Source organism: Hakea prostrata, chromosome 8 (assembly GCF_041222555.1).
Source record: "Hakea prostrata isolate BN-2017 chromosome 8, UWA_Hpros_2, whole genome shotgun sequence".
Lineage (NCBI taxonomy): Eukaryota > Viridiplantae > Streptophyta > Magnoliopsida > Proteales > Proteaceae > Hakea > Hakea prostrata.
The window spans coordinates 11,293,595-11,311,267 of record NC_142607.1 but is presented as its reverse complement, the minus strand read 5'-3'; the positions used below and the strand labels follow the sequence as shown (position 1 = coordinate 11,311,267).

Genomic DNA, 17,673 nt, shown 5'->3' with positions numbered 1-17,673 from the left:
CAAAGACCTAAGTTTCCATGTGGTTGGAACTTGGAAGTAATCAAATGAGAATTTAAGTATATGGTTGATAACGTTTTTGTTTTTAGATATCAGTTCTTACACAAAACAATTTTTTAATGTTTTTGTGCTAAAATACTATTATTTGATTGGAAATTGGCGTTTGATAAATCTATTCTTAAAATATTTTTAAAATACTATTAGAATAAGTTGGCATTTGTCAAACTCGTTCTAAGGTTTCAATCGGGTCCAATTTTACCTTTTCTGATTCTTTAGTAAAATCATCTTCTTCTTCTTCTTTTTGTTGTTGTTGTTGTTGTAAATAGCACTTCATTCAGTGAACTAAATAAAGTACAGACACACAAACAAAAGAAAAATATAGACATAACTACATGAATACACAAGGTTCGAACCGAACCAAGGAGTGAAAAGTGACCAAACTGTCGTACATGCAATAGACAGGGTCATCCAGGCTAAGGGTTGGGTCAAGCCCAAAAAACCCTTAGAACAAAAATTGTAGTAACTACAATACCAAAGAAACACCAATACCCACAAGAGGGGGGCATAATATACGTCACAAGGGCGGACATACAACACGCCACATAAGGTGGATATACAACACCCACATAGGGGGACATGCAACACGCCTCAAGGACGGACACAAGGCGTTCTTTTGAATTTTGATGTTCTGCAAAAGGCGTTCTTAAGACCATTTTTCTAACTGGTCCATTCTTAAAGAACAGATGAACACCAAAAACGTTTTTAAGAACGTCACCAAATGCGCCTTTAATATTACAAGAATCCAAGACTTAATCGTAAGAGAGAGTGGTGCATATGAGATTGTAGTTGAGAAGTGAAGTATAAGGAAGAAATAGATTGTTATTATGTTTCACTAAAGTTTGTGATATCTGGTCTAGCCCATAAGGAAATTGGATTCAATTAAGCCCAAAATCCGGTTGATAAGAGGCCTTTTGGGTAAGGCTTGGGCTTATATCCTCGATTTAGGCCCATTTTGAGACTGGGCTTTTCTTTAGTCTTTTTGACCCAAAAATTTTCACTTACTTATAGGTATATGGAATCGGACATCATAACATTGAAGAAGCGGGAAACGAAGTCTCGCAACTGCGGAGAGAAGAGAACACAAGAGTCTAGCAATGGCGGGAGGCAGTTCTTCAAAACCATTTCAAATCCTACTTCGCGAGTTCAATTCAGAAAAATCTCAAGGAGGTGACGATGTTCTTCCCGTTCTCGTCTGTGTTTTTCTTCCTAATGAGTTCGTTCTCTATCATCTCTTTTGGTTAACAAAATGTGAAATCCTTCAAGCGGTACAGAAATCAGAGTGGCCAGTCTCAAAAGGAAAATCGAGCAGCTTAGGTCTGAACTGGAGAACGCCAATGTGGAGCTTGAAAATACAAAACTGTTCAAAGAAACTCTTGAGCGGGAGGTCAATGGATATAAAGTAGAATTAGCTCTGCATAGCGCTTCCATTCAAGCTCTACAGGTTTGGATTTGCTTGGTTTTCATTCTTTTGATGATTGTTATTGATCTTTTCTCTATGATTCAGAGATGATTGTTCGGATTCCATCCAGAATAGGATTTCTCTGGTTCAAGAAGAGTTTAAGCATGTCGGATCCGATCTGGAAACTCGTAAGGTACTATGTCGAGGTCTTCTGCTTATTTTTCCCTCGATCTGTAATGACTTATTTGTGTGCTTGAGATTGTTAATTCCTTACATATTTTCTTGGAGAAATGATGATCTTCTTCATTCTTGTCTTAAACGTCGATGCATTGCCAATTCTGCTTGGATATGCAAAGAATGATGAAAGAATTTCACGGTAGGAAATTTTAGTTTATTTGTATTTCTCTCGATTGATCGTCTGCAAGTCTTAAAAATTTTATTTAATTTCTGGTGCAGAGACGAATTTATTAACAAAATGTTTGAGTTCAACAAGAAGATAAGGTATTCCTGTGATTTATTCAGTCTATAGTTTTTGGCTTATCATTTGTCAGTGGCATGCGTAACACCAATATGACATGCACTGGAAGTTGAAAATTCTAATTTCTGAACTAAAGTTCTTAAGAATCAGCTTGACCCTAGGAATTGATCCATGAAATGTTTCGTCATGGAACAATTAGATAGAATTTTACAGAATTCGAAATCACATGTTTTAAGCTTATCAGTCTATAGTTTGAAATCACATGTTTTAAGCTCTCAAAGAAATTACAGCGCAACCAGATTTTTTTGTGGTATTATAGCATGAGCGATCAAGATGATCATGGATGATGTTGATTTGAGCCAAATAAAACTTATTACCAGTTATTTTACTCCAATTTGCATTTTATAGCTTCTTGAAGTGATCATAGTGTTGTTTAACTTTCAAATAAATCCTGCAGGAAATTTCAGAAGATGAGACCCCAGAATTTGCAATATGATATCATTTTACCTTCATCAACCTCATGCACGGGTGTGGCTTTTTCCATAAAAGTTATTGTATTGAGGATAACAATAGGAATTTCCTTATGTTATTTCCACTGTCAAGAGTTCTGTTGTGATTTTTATTTTAATTACTTGGGACATTAAAATTGCTGCTACATTGGATGGATTAACATTCACCATTCACACTAGCCTAGCTTTTTAGATGTGGGACACCTATAAATCAGACACGACATTGGTATTGTTTGTAAACCAGACTTTTGACGTTTTCTTGGTATCCTGAAACTTCCCTAATTAGCCTACTTAAAAATTGGCAGTATATGTACCTTAAATAAATGGTTGTTGTAAGATATTGAAATGTTTTGTACAAGGCACATTGTAACTTTGTGGTCTCAATAGTGTTCTTCTTAATCTTTATAAGAGTTTTAACCTAGGATGTATACCTTTACCTTATAGTGTATACTCTGTAAAGTTATACCAAGGATTCTGACTTCCTTTTAAAGTAGGCAATGAATCTGAGGACACCCAACTAATGCATGAGACTGAAGTTTCTTTGAGAGGTCTAGAGGATAAGCTTGTACATACGCTCTCTCAAACTCATACAGAGGAACAGGAATATGAACAAGCGGAAGATAAGCATAAAAAGGTATGCAGTTGGTTGTTCATTCTTTTTAGGTGTTCACTTTTTTGTGGAAGAGTTTTTTGTTTTTTCAAATCATCAGTTTAATTATTTCTTTAGTATATAAAGGAAATTATTTGGTATTGCTTTTATTTTTCGTTTATCTGGACTGGCTTCATATTTGGTAACAACAATTAGATTCAGCCACATGAATCCTTCTGTCACTCCACTCTGTGTAACTAACTTATTGTATTTACTCATAAGTCACCAATCTACTCATGTTGCTTTTAGCTTTTTCCTTGGCCTAGTCTGCATTCTGCAATTTGCACATTTTGGGTCTCTAGGACAAGATAATTTTTACAAATTGTGCCAGGAAACATTTCTGTAGGAAAACTACTTTGCAGTCCATGCCATCATCTTTCACACTGAACACCTTATTCTGCATTTAGTTTCTTTGACATGTAAAAGATTACCTAACTTTTGAAGGTCAAAAAATTATTTGTGTTATGGTATCTTGCTAGTTTGTTTTGCAAGTTGATACTGGTGGCTTTGCTTGCTCCTCAATTTTTTGTGTGCCTATGTATATTTCAACCAGCAGCATTGTGCACATATGGACCATGACTATCCTCTTAGCTTTCCATTATTTCTAGGTTACTGACATGCTGATATCAGCTTGAGATTTTTCTTTCTGTTTAAATGTCTCAAGTGAAGATCTCAAAAAGTATAATTTGGTCAGTGTAGGGGGTTATCATGGAACCGATGATGGCTGCTTCATGTTTCTTTGATATACCCGTAAGCTGTGGATTACCAGTAGTTTTTGTCATCCCTAATGACTGATATAGATTTTACTGCATGCAACAATCTAGGACTTTTGGAGAAGTTCCAATAGAGGGAGAATGTGGTGCCAAAAGCTTCTGGAAAAGTTTATATTTGGTTAATATATTACATTTTCTTTTTAAAATTTTCTGCTGAATATGTTTACTGAAACTCAGGCTTAGCCCACATAGATAGAGTTGGCTATCAGGATCTGTGACCTCCAATCAGCTCTATTTGAGGTCAAACTAGATACAATGCCTCAGTTGTGCATGTCTTTTCTCACCAATTCTAGTCAGGTCATTTTTGGTATTTGCTTTTTGCTTTCGCCTGGTCCTTGTTCTGAAGAATTCTTATTATTTTGAGGGACGGGGATTTCCGAGGAAGTGGCACAGAGGAGTGCACCAATGACGTGTCAGAAACTGCTATCATATGTTGGAGGGAAACAAGGTTATATCATGTGAGGAGGAGAGCAATAGATGCAGAGGTGCAAGTTCATCCCACCGGGTTGGCTCACAGAACATCTTCCCCCTTTTCATCAGTATAAAAATTTTTGTATCAGGATATTGTTCATATATGTGTGGAAGCTAGAGGGTCCTCTAGGGTGACAAACTAGTGTGTATAGATATTGCAAATCAGCTTGGAGTGTGCTCATGACAACAAATAAATGTCTATTCCAGAGGGTCCTCTAGGGTGACAAACTAACGTGTACAGATATGAAGTGATTTTCTGAGTTCTTAACATTTTCACATAGAGATGAAACATCTTGTGTTATTAAACTTGATTTTTCAGGTTCAACAGGAGCTTGTTGATTCTGAAAGGAATGTGACAGTCATGAAGGCAGTTTGTAGTGAAATGAAAGAGCTGCAGAGCATTTCAACGTATCCCTTTTTATCTAGGCAACATTATTGGTTGCTGAGGATGGTCACTGCTTTTATCTTATGGATATTTGCCTAGCTAACTAAGCAATTGAAACTACTTATGGACATTATGTTCCCAATGGTGGTTTAAATAATGCAACATGTGATCAGCTGCGATGCTAGTTTCAAATATCTGAAGTAACATTCTAATGTAGATAATTATAATTCTTACTCCACCACAAGCTGCAAGGTATGTTTCTTTGACTGTCAACAGGCAGATTGCTGATTTAGAAGATTTTTCTGCCTCTCTTGGTGAAGAGTTGAAGAAGAGGAGTTCCTGTCCCAAATGTCATCTGGAAAATGTTGAAGCTTTGGGTTTACTCCTGACAAATGAGTGAATTGATGTTTCCATCTATGCTATGTTGGTAGTGACGGAAGAAGCTGTTAGAAATGCTGTTAGGGTTGTATAGTACAGAAAGCTACACTGATGTGGTTATCATTTTTGGAAACTTCCTAGTTTGATTTTTAGTGACTCAATTGTGGTATGATGCTTGTGTCAACAAGAAATGTCCTCATCACTCCCTTCAGTGTTGGTGCATGTTTGAGTCAGATGAAAAAAAGCAATGTCTTGTACTCAAAGCAGTGGTTCGTCTGTTAAATTTGCTTGGGTTATGGTTGAAGCAAGATCCTATAATATCATAATCCAGTATCATATGTTGTTAACAGCAATTTGATGGACATTACATGATGCGTAAACCATGAAGAAGTCGAGCTTGCCTAATTAGACTATTTTTTTTGTACATTGACATTGAATGCTTTGGATTTGTACATCAAAAACATTTTGAAAGACAACTACTACAAATCTATAATTTGCATTTCTGCATGTTTTTATGTGGACAGGGTTAAGTGACAAGAGTCCTTCCTTTATGCGAGTACCAATCTCCTTCATAGAGCTGGGATGTTGGGCATAAAACGTATTATCAAGTAAGTGAAAAGAATATTACTTGGATAAAATCCATAGTTCATTTGTATTGTGATTATTAGTCCTGCTTCAGGCTTTCAAGTTGCTTGGCAAGTTTATACAAAGCTTTGTATTTAGATCTCCATAAATGTTGCACCGTGTTTTGGTTTGGTGATGGTTTCAAGTCACCACATCCAGAAAAGGACAAATTCCAAGAAAGCTCATGCGTAAAAAAGGCCTTGCTGGACCTATTTTCTGAATGAATGAAGTCCCTGTCTTTTAGTTCGTATCTCCTTTTCAAACACAACCACAGACACAGGTCCCGCTGGTGAGTTGATGAAGAAACTTCATATGGTTGCTTAAAGTATGTTCTAGGAGTTATTTCTGTACCTTGACAGGTTAAGATGAAAATCTGCTGACGACTCACTAAATGCTCCAAGGAACAGGTAACCGGTCCTCAGCCTTTTAGTATCTTCAATCTTTCTGATTATAAATGTTAAGCTTTTATGGTTGCTACAGGCAAGGTTCCAAGTCTCAAGGTTTCGACCAAGCCCAAAACCTGGTAAGCCCAGAAAATTGTCAGTTTTCATCTAGATTTAGTTCAATGGCTGAGCTGTTTGATCTTTAGTAACTGACTGTTTTTTACTATCAGTTTTTTTTTTTTTTTTTGGTAAAAACTATCAGGATTTTATGCATTATATGTCTTTGGTTGCAACGTGGGTCATCTCCTCTGGAGGTCCTAATCATGGTTTTAAGACTGGAGTCAGGGTTACCCACCTGGCCCTCTACCAACCCCAACAAAACTTTCCAGGGTCAAGCTAAGTAAGGGGCCCCTGATAACTAAATCATTCAGTTTTATTATTTCCTTCTTTGGGTTTTTAGCGAGGGAAAGAATACCTAAACCTCTTTAGAGTTGGTTCCAGTGAAGTGTCTCTGGTAGGTTTAGTTATGATGATTCATTGTGACCATCGCCATAGGGTTCTTAGATGTGAGAATCCCTTCGTCAAAAGTCAAATCAGTTGGATAATCTTAACCTAATTTATTTATGAAGATCATCTCTCTTTTAGGTAGGCAACCCAATCTCTTTACATGGTAGTGCAGACCACACAAGGATTCCTAAACTGACTAACGTGGCAAACATTTGGAAAACATTAACTGATCTCAACTATATCTTTCAATAGTTCCCCAAGAAAGAGTCAGTCAAATTTAGGGTTTTAAAACTCAGGATCCGGTTGATCAGACCTGGCAATTTATCTGCTCAATTCCAGCCAATTGGAATCAAAATCTGCTAGAACCAATCCTGGTCCCAACTCCCAATTCTATTGGTTAAAACCCTGATCAGATCTATTTTTCACATCAAAATCTGCCAACGATTTATTTAAGAAGCAACTGCTTTTTAAGACTGGCTCTTTATTAGAAAACTAATGAAATGAATGATTAGTCTTTGATACCATCCCTCTTAAATTCATGAAGAGATTACTCAGTTTTTCATGTTTAGTTATTCCATCGAATCCAACCAACTAGATGTGTCCAGAGATTCATTACAAGTAATAATCTTGTTAGCCTATCACCTAAACAGAACTCTTTAAAAGAAGGCCAAGGACATAATTTTTCTTCTTAAGCTAAAGCTAGGTGCTGTCTTTCATTAGCTGTTACAGTTGACATCATAGTTCATTGCCATCTAAGACAGACTTAAATAAATATGTTTATTATTTTTAGAGACTGACTGCTATAAGTGAACCTTTTAGATCTTCTGATCACCTGTCAAGTTTTAACTCATTTTGTAGAGAAATTCAATAGTTAATATTAACTAATGTGTATAGCCCAGCTTGATAGCCGATATGACCGATTCTTATTAGTGTTGACCATTCTGATAACATGGATTAAATCATTGATCTCTTTCATTTTTTTGGGGTAATCATTGATCACTATTTAAATTTATACATTATCCAATCTACATTTCTTTTCTATGTATTATACAATCTGATTTTACAGATCATCTTACGGTCCTACACGTTATGAGCAACAGAACAACTATCCATCTTGTCATCTTAGATTTAAATGAATTCTGAATGAAAGGAATCTTTTTCTATATATATTTTTAAAAAAATTTCTTTTGCAATTAAATGGGAATTCAAATATCTAAATGGTTATTCTGGTCTCTCAAGGTCATTATTGAATTGGTAGGCATGTTGTCTTCTAAAATCAAAACCATGGTTCATTAGATTTGTAAGATGAAGCCAAAAACCGGTACATGATTGCTTGCCTGCTTGCTTGCATGTGGAATTATTAAGGGTGGAGATGAATATAATGTAATGTAACATTATATGTAACATGCTATGTGCAGTCTTATGACAGGAAATTCTTAAAGACTCTTGGGTCCACCACCACCATCACCATTGCAGCAGAGACAATAGCTAGAGATCAGAAGACAGGTTCCACCACTTGACGCCTCCAAATCATCCAAAAGATCCAAACTGCAGTGAAAGGTGCAACTCCTTTCTTTAATTCTAAGTCATCCCAGGCCCATTCTACTCCCCACTCAATCTAACAGAGTTACTTTAATTGAGAAAGAAATGTTTTTTAAAACCCAAATCTCCTTAGATTCCTCTTCTGATAAAATATTCAGTCAAATTAATTTCATTTCCCTGTATGGTAATAATCCATCTAGAATCCAATTAATCTTTTCCCATTGGAGCCACAGCTTTATACTTCATGTGGGTTCCCACAGTTGAGTGTCTTCCTCGTTATTTTTTTCTTGCTGAACTGTTTCTTGCTGAACTGTTCTTATCTCTCTTGCTTATAAAGGAAAAAAAAGAAACATCTCTGGATAGAGAAAACCTCTAGGAATGACACGTCTGTCTTGCCACATAGATGTGTTTGTGTGTGAGAGAGAGAGAGAGTGGGGGCAAAGAATGTTTGTTTGTAAGGAACCTCATCTGGGGTATCATAAATCCTTACCATACACAAGTAAGGATATTACATGTGAGTGTGTCGTTCAGGAGAAGGACTACTCACATGGAAGATTTTGATTGATGAGGGAAGGATCAAATCTGATGAAGAAGAAGTAGAAGAGGAAGAGAGAGAGAGTAATATACACTGTTACAGGTCAATGACTCCATTGGTCACATACATGTATCTCTCAATTGACTCTTATTCTGTAATTCAGCTCCCCATTAGTAATCCCATGTGCCTCTGTAGCCACCCAAGGAGGTCTTGGCTTTTCAAATTTGTCCTCTTAACAAGACACAACATGTTACCCAAAAAAACTAAAAAACACAACCATAATGCCATATCCACCAAGTAAGGTAAGATATTACCCTAACATCTCTCCCTCTCTCTGTCTCTGGTCCCTACCTGGGACTCAGTAACACACAAGTAGATTCATTTTTCATTCTTCAATGTTCATGAACCTTGTTTTCTATTTTCTTAAGTTTCTTCAATGTGATATGGTTACTCTCTTGTTAAAACCACTAATTATAGTATTATAATTATACCCACCAGAAAACCCATAAGGGGATTTATTAGTCCATGTGGTGATGATATCATGAAAGACCTCATACATATCTTAATTTCAGTTTAAGTTATGATTGAATTGCAAAACTACCATCACATGCTGGTGATTTTAATATATGATATCACATGTTTTATAGATTTAGCTACTTCACTGGGGCGAGAACATACTTTACTATCTTACATCATATTAACTAATGCATCAAATACTATATGAAAGAGAGTGAAATGTCGTACTTCACTGGCTCTGGTGACATCTAGAGGACTTGATAAGCATTAAATTTTGGTTCTCACTTCTCACTATTTAATCCATCAGATGTACAAATCTGAGCCTCCCCAGCTTAATTTGTCTTCATCGTCACGTGAATGTTTCTGTTAATACACGAACCTCACGTGTTGTCTCCCTGATCCTATCCTTTCAATCCCCAACTCCTAGATTCAGTCCTCAATTTTCTTTCTCTCTGTCTTCCACTCCTCTTGATTTTGTATTTTCTCGTGACACTGCACCCAATCTCCATGTGCAATCAAATTAGTACTTCATTACTTTTTCTTCTTTTCTTTTGCTGTTGAATCTAGCACTTCATCACCACCTTTTTGGTTTGGGTGTTGATTCTTGTTAACATTGCATTAATTGAATATAAATTGAAAATATATACATAAAATTGAGTGACTATCTCAAAAAATAGTAAAACTTACCAATTTTATGAACATAGGATACAGAAAAACTAAATTAGAATTAATATGACCATTGTACAAAGCAATATAAAACTTTTTAAACTAGAATCAACATTACTGTTACATGATTTCCTAAATGGGTGTATTGAGGTGGGAACAACTAGCAATTCTCATTTGAAAGATCACTTTGTGGTTGGTAGTTGATGTTATATATTTGGGTAGTATGTAAAGAGAAAGAAAAATGAAAATAGGGGGCTTAAGTTCCAACCGAATCCAGTTGACTATCAACAAGTTGATCTAAAGCCGATCCGATTTAATTCAATTCAATTCGATTCGATTAATTCGGCTTATCTTTGAATGCAGCATTCAATGTTGGTTATAATTTTATCATCTTTAATCAACACATGATAAGAATAATGGTGCTCAATTCAAAAACAAGTGATCAAATATCAATACTTAAAACCATGAACAAGCAATTGAAAGATAGTGACAATGTACCTCACAAGAACTATTTCTTCTCTTTTCTTTTCTTATGATAATTGAAATATTCTCCATTAATTGCATTAATTATAAATTCATCACCGACGGTGTTAGTCCTAAATCAAACACACCTGATTTAGTACAATTCAACGATCTAATTCTATTACTGGAATTAGAAATCTTGTTAATTGGTGACATTGCTACTACTAACCCATCTTATAATTGCCACATGGCAATTTGAATGGATACAAAATTGATGAATAAATTTTTACACATCCTAATTGATTAAAGCCCAAAAATTTCCAACCTTGCCTCTAATTCTTTTTATCCTTTTTTATTTTTTGGTTGAGAATCTGATACAGAAGATGAGCATGAAGGGCTAACTTAATGGGTTCACATGATTCTAAACCATTTAAATGTCAACTATATCTTCCATAAAATCAGGAAATATGTAATTATAGGTACCTCATGCATGCCTTATAGTTTCCCATTTCCCCCCTTCTTCCATTAACTTTCATTATTGAGTTTTCACCCTGACCTTTTCTTGATAAACCATTTCACCCTTAACATATGGACATAAAGCAAAACAATTTGATGTTATAAATGTGGGGCTAGCTTTGAGTTAGGTAGGGAGGTATGGTTGAGATGTCATGAAGTCCCCATTTCATGGGTCCCACTTTATTGGGATCTGATAGCCCGCATCTCTTTGATCCCATCACTCACTTTAATGTCATTTATAGGAGATTGGACATGAGATTAACCTAAAAAAAAAAAAAAAAAAAAAACAAAAACATGAGGTGCCCTCCCATAAGCCCACGGTTTTACAATTTGCTTTGGAATTGTGGACTGAATCTTGATTTTTCTAATTCTATTTTTGGATAATAATCCATTTTTGAAATCGATAATGAAAATTATTGTAAGTCAAAAAAAAAAAAATGATCTTCATTTATGATTGTCTTTTTCACTATTCCTTATTGATAGGTAGAAATACCCGAAAATCTTTTCGAAAAAAAACTTCTCTTCTTGTTTTCTTGCAAAGATCTTTGTCCAAACGGAAAAAAAAGATATTTAAACTGTGAGAATCTTTTAATTCATCTTCTTTCTTGATTCTAATTTATAAAATTATTTTTCTGTCTCCTAAACTTTTGATTTTATTCAATGTTTTTTTTGAATCTCGTTTCCCATAAATCTATAGATTCGGTTGGAATCCTAGATTTTATGAATCTAGAGATTTTACAACCAACGGGTATAATCCAGATTCTGAACCAGATTCAGTCTCTAATTGATTCTTATCCTAATTGAACAGAAAATTCCTAATTGTGCCAGATAAACAGAAATGATTTTGTTTGAGTTGGGCAAAGATATCAGGGACCACTGAACCCTCGAATCTGATTCAATTGGACAATTCCGCTGACCGGTTTTCAGATCCTTAAATCCACTCGGGCCCACCTGAATCAATCATGAGAATGAATGCAAACGGATCAGATCCGGTTCGACCCGGTTCAATTTGCCAGGCAGTTACTCCACCTGGTCCGGTTGTCGTTCTCCGGATTAGGCACTCGGACTACCTTTGTCTACTGAGAATCTTTTTACTTTATTCATTTTTAGTAAAAATCATTCTTTACCCAGATTTAGATTCCTAAAATACCCTTTGAACTCCTTTTCTTATTAATCCTGTGGGTCCCGCTTAAACTCCATCATCGGTCAGAGAAGATACGATTTCTTCGCGCCATTCTTGGTCTTAACTACCAAAAACCATCTGGGCTGATGGTCTCTGTGAAGTCTCAACTAGTGACTTCACATGCACGACACTTAATTAGGATTCCACTACCTTCACCGATTTAGTTGAAAATGAAATAATTAACTGAAAACCTAATTATATTGACTTTTTAATTATTTTGTTAATTAAAATCAAGAAAAGTCGGTCCAGCGACATGCTTGTTCGTTTACGGAGTTAATAAGACCGCTTTGGAGTCCATTTACTAATTAATTAATTAATTAATTTACTAATTCCCGCTATGTCCGTCGTCTCTTTAACTCTTTTCTTACCCATCTCCCCCATGTTCCTCTCTTTCATTCTCTTCTTCCCAACTATATAAATAAATCTGAAAGCACGGCGTGGATATTGAAGAGCTAATTGCAGAAGACGGCGGAGCAGACCTCTCAACCGGTGGCGCCACCGCTTCTAAATCTGAAGCGGCGAATGCCGGGATCTGCTTTACGCTACAACTCCTCTTCTCAATCACCGGCGGCAACAATGACAGTTCCGAAGAGATCCTCACCAACACCTCAGCAGAACGCTTTGACTCGTGATCTCAAGAAACGAGTCATCAATAATCTCAACAAGCTCTCCGACCGTGATACTCTTGGTATTGCTACTTCCGAGCTCGAATCGATAGCTCGCAACCTCACTCACGAATCCTTCTCTCCGTTCCTCAATTGCATCTACGATACCGATTCATCTGAGAAGAGTCCTGTTCGGAAACAATGCGTTCGGCTTCTTGGTTTTATTTCTCAGACTCATGGCGACGCTCTCTCTCCTTTCGTTACCAAAATGCTTGCTAACGTCGTTCGTCGCCTTAGGGATCCTGATTCCTCCGTACGACAGGCTTGTATCGATGCTGTCACGACCATGGCTGCTCAGATCACTAAGCCTCCCTTCTCTGTGTTCTTGAAGCCTTTAACTGAGGCTCTCCTCCTTGAGCAGGACTACAATGCTCAGATCGGTTCCGCGCTTTGTCTCGCCTCCGCTATCGAGGCTTCGCCTGATCCGGAGCCGTCGCTACTGCAGAAACTCTTGCCGAGGCTGCTGAAGTTACTTAAGGCTGAGTGCTTTAAGGCGAAACCGGCGCTGTTGTCGCTCATTGGCAGCATTGCCGCTGTCGGCGGTGCTTCTAGTCGTAACGTGTTGACCAATTTGGTTCCTGCAGTGATGGAGTTCCTCGGCAGTGAAGATTGGGCTGCGAGGAAAGCTGCCGCTGAGACATTGCTTAAGCTTGCTATAGTGGAGCGGGATCAATTATCTGAGTTTAAGACCTCCTGCCTAGCATCTTTCGATGCTCGGAGGTTCGATAAGGTAACCCACCCAACATTTTCACTTTCTCCATTGTTAATGGTTACTGATTTTCCTTAGAAATTCCTCTATTTTGATCTAATTGGATCTAATATGATATAGGTGAAGGCTGTTCGGGAAACCATGAACCAGATGTTGGAAGCCTGGAAGGATGTTTCTGGAATTTCTGACGAGGTCACACAGCCATCTCAGTCAATATCTTCTTCAAGAGGTGCGAGATTTCTACTTCAGACTTTTCTGCGTGTAGCATTTTATGAAAACCGTTAATGCTAGCGTCCCACCTCAAGAGGGTCATTGATATTCCTTTTTTTTCATCTTTGTTATTGGAGTCTGCTTCACTTAATTTATGAATTGAGACCCCTTCCCCACCACCACCATCACCACCACCACCAAAATTGAGACCGTTTTGGTACTTATCGCATCCACGTTTGGAGAATTGGCAATCTGCATTAAGGATTTTTGCACTTCTTCCGATTATGTTGATTTCCTCCCTTGTTTTTTTAAGTGGGGCATCCATTGTTGACACCTCAACGACGTTACTTGTTTTAATTTTCGTGTTTGCTTGATGTGCAGAAAATGCTAGCGACGGACGCTTCCAAACGGGTCCGAGAAGCTCTGATGCTCTGGGTTTTGAAACTCCCCTAACCAGGAAAAAAGTGATGCCGACAAGCAGGTCTCCTCCGCCGGATAATTCACCTGTGACTACAACTGTCAGAGAAAGGTCCGCTTTGAAAAGTAATGACCGGAAATCAAGTACCGCTATGTTTCGTAAACTGGAACGCAAGAAGTTGCCTGATTCGAAAGTTGACGTTGCTGTACCTCATGCTACCTCTCTTACAGTTGTTTGCGAGGACGATATTAAGAAGACTGATGGAGGAAGTCTAGAATCAGGGGTAGACGAGTGTAGTACACCTTTAAAACCTCAAACAAAACGTGTTCTCTTCAATAAGAATTACGATGACAAGACACAAAAGTTTGGTGGATTCAGGTCTGGTAATCGTGTGGTTCCATTTCATGACGAGAGCCCTGATTCTACTGTTGTAGTTAGCAATGTCACCGAGATGAATGGGAACCAGAAAGACAGTGAGGACCTCTCTTTGATTCGCAAGCAACTGGTTCAGATTGAGAACCAGCAATCCAGTCTGTTAGATCTTCTGCAGGTATGCTTCTGGAGCTTGATTTGTTTATCCCCTGTTTGGGTTCCTTTTCTCCTGAATTTTCTACTTTTATCTACTTTATGCGTCCACAATTGTGTTTGCTGCAACTTTTATTTGCTTGTGGTGCTTCCCCACGAGCAAAATCATGGTGGGCAATTTTTCTATGCAGCCTTACCTCTGCAATTTAGAATCACTCAGTTGCTATCTCTTGATATTCCTAGGCTATGTTATCGAACAAGTGCATTTTGATATTCCAGACATTGACATTCTAAGTATATGGACACAATGCCCTTTCTCAACATGGAAGTCATGGACTAGTTCTTAATATATATTCACTCTAATTTTCCTGTGCCAAACCACTAAGTAAATGTATTTTATTGCAACATGAAGAAGTTCATCTTCTTTAATTCAGTTTTCCCTGTATTTCTTTGTTTCATGCCCCTTCTGCTGCACTACACTGTGAAAGTCCTGTTTGCAATTTTTCTGGTGGCCTCTAGCCCAAGTTTTCTACTTGTCAAGGATCTTGTCACACTATGTTTTCCATGAATATGCTAGTTCAGAGCTTTTAGAAAGTAAGAGCCAATCTTCAGTAAGAAGTCTGTTGGCATTCTCACTTGGCCTTCATCCAGTATGGACAACTTTCTTCTTTCACCGCGTGCTTGCCTCAGATAACTCTAGTGTCGTTTAATAAACTCTCACCTAGCAATCAGTTGTGGATGGTCCATTCATTATAATGTTTTAGAGAAAGGTTATAGTTTTGTATCCTTTAATTGTAAGGATTTGTCTGATGATTAGCACTTGTTCAATTCGTGGATTCAGAAGTTCATTGGGAGCTCACAGAATGGGATGCATTCTCTAGAGACACGTGTGCATGGTCTGGAGCTGACCCTGGATGAGATTTCTTACGATTTGGCCATGTCAATTGGAAAGGTATCTGGCACTGACTCAGCAGCCTGCTGCAAGTTACCTGGTGCAGATTTCCTGAGCTCGAAATTCTGGAGGAGAACAGAAGGCCGATACCCATGCCCAAGGTTCTCTTCTGCTGGGGGATCACTAGCTGCTACCCGGAGACTTGCTGATAAAGATGGTAGTTCTGAACCTTTGAGGCTAGAAAACTGGAGATTCCGACAACAACGAGGGGGAGTTATTGTGAATCCACTGGCAGAGATTAATAGTGACTCAAGGGCAAATTCAGAGGTTTTGTCAAACAGAGCATTGAAAAACACAATCTATGATCCTGAGGGAAGGCAAGGCCATGGTGGAAGTGGCCCTGATGTTGCTTCTGCTGTCACCAGTTGACATAATCAGGTATTGAAATGTCAACTTTTGAACTTTGTAAATATAATTTGTAATTTTAGTTGTATATCTAGCAGGATTGATCCAAATTCAGGATTTTATTTCAAGAAGGAAACGATGTTTTACTTTTCTTTTTTCCAATTGTGTGTATCAAATCAGTTGTGCAAACTTTTAGTATACAAGGTTCTCAGCCATGAGGCCACTGAAATCCGCTCAACCAGAGTCTCATTGCTTAGCAATAGTATTGTTGCTCAGAAAATATTTTAGAGAAAATTGTTGATCTTGGTTCTGCTCACATTTCTTTTCTCTGTGTTGATAGTCTGCTTGTTCTGCTTGCCTCCATTCTCTAGTTAAATAGTATACTTCTTGCTGAAATATTGTTTTGTGTTCTTGTTAATTTGTCAGATCATCAGCATAGCTGAAGAGGTGTCAAGTTTGTTTTGAGTACTCAGATTCTTGTTGAGAGGGAAAAGAAAGTGCCTTCACTTAGAGTAAGTCGGAGGAGAAGTGATGATATGGAGTTGATATTATCTATGGTGAAGAAGCTCACTGGAGAGCAAGTATAAAAATGAAAATTGTAAAGTAGGGGTAAAGCAGAGCTTTCCTGTTAAATCCCAGAAGTGGGGATTCTTTCAGCAATCCTCCATTTAGCAGCATTTTTTCTCCCCGAGGGGGGGGGGGGGGAGGGATAGAGAGAGAGAGAGAGAGATGAGATGATCACTACTTCTTGAGTGCTCGTGATGGAAGGAAATGGTTCCATGTGTATAGAATGAAGAGGTTTTCCTTAAAATCAATTTATATTTGTTGGTAATTGAAAGTTCTCTGGATGAAAATTGCAGTGCATCTTTCCTTGGATGGACTCCTTGATTTAAAGCCAATTTCATTAAGTGTAATGGACCCTTCATGTTGTTCTCAGTTTTCGCCATCATGTGGGACTGGGTCATCTTAGGAAGAATTAACAAATAGATTATGAAGAAGGCATGTGTAGCCCTTTTGCTACCATAAATAATTGAAGAGGGCAGGAAATGCATGAGAGCCCTTTTCTCTGCCACACTATACTTGTCTAATGAATTAGGTAGTAGCAGGTCGCACTCAATGCATGGGCAAAAGACAATACTTTTTGTGCTTAAGAATAATGTAAAGGTGTTGTTAAAGTTCAATTTGCAGTGTTTACTGGCATTTTAATGCCTCGTGATCCTAGCAGCTTCATGTGCTTATCATGACTTAGTTCGAATTGATTACCACTAATTAATTTACTTTCTGTCTACGCTTAGGTGAGTGCTTTTTTTTCTTGTACTTAAAGAAACACAAAGCCGTTAAGGAAAAAAGTTTTTTTTTTTTTTTAGTCCAATCTTCAGTCACTTTTTTTTTTCTTAGACACATGAAACAATGGTGCGAGGCATTTTGCTAGGCATGAGCAACGCGAAGATCTAGGAGTACAAATCCAAGAAAAAGAAAACCTAGTCATGCTCAAAGACAATAATCGTAACATATGACCTCTAAATTTGATATTCCTATTGTAAAATTGTTAAGTATAGCTAGAAACCTCAAGATGTGCGAACTTCGATCCCACCCCTTGGAAAAATGATTACTAGAGCTAATCCCATCTATTTCGATTGAGAGCAACTTCATGGACTCTCCACCTTTAATTGTAATTGTAAACACTATTTTAATTGAATGCATTTTCTCCTTTTATCATAAAACAACGGTCTAGATGAAGATCTTGAAAGAACAACGAAGAGAGTTCTCGTCTAAGATGAACCTTCAACATCCATTCGGTAGCTTTATTAGAAAA

At 37.5% G+C, this 17,673-nt stretch overlaps 2 protein-coding genes across 2 annotated transcripts; both read left to right on the top strand.

Moving 5' to 3' along the window:
- Nucleotides 1–1,105: 1,105 nt before the first annotated feature.
- Nucleotides 1,106–8,406, top strand: LOC149006876 (spindle assembly checkpoint component). The gene is made up of 10 exons (XM_089166076.1): nt 1,106–1,224; nt 1,329–1,498; nt 1,587–1,649; nt 1,813–1,832; nt 1,913–1,957; nt 2,392–2,462; nt 2,938–3,077; nt 5,624–5,707; nt 5,823–6,246; nt 8,032–8,406. The coding sequence occupies exons 1-8, from the start codon at nt 1,152–1,154 to the stop codon at nt 5,627–5,629; spliced, it is 588 nt and encodes a 195-aa protein (XP_089022202.1). The 5' UTR covers nt 1,106–1,151; the 3' UTR covers nt 5,630–5,707; nt 5,823–6,246; nt 8,032–8,406.
- A 4,029-nt stretch (nt 8,407–12,435) lies between these two features.
- Nucleotides 12,436–17,207, top strand: LOC149006875 (TORTIFOLIA1-like protein 4). The gene is made up of 5 exons (XM_089166392.1): nt 12,436–13,428; nt 13,528–13,636; nt 13,999–14,585; nt 15,402–15,890; nt 16,284–17,207. The coding sequence occupies exons 1-4, from the start codon at nt 12,556–12,558 to the stop codon at nt 15,879–15,881; spliced, it is 2,049 nt and encodes a 682-aa protein (XP_089022518.1). The 5' UTR covers nt 12,436–12,555; the 3' UTR covers nt 15,882–15,890; nt 16,284–17,207.
- Nucleotides 17,208–17,673: the final 466 nt, after the last annotated feature.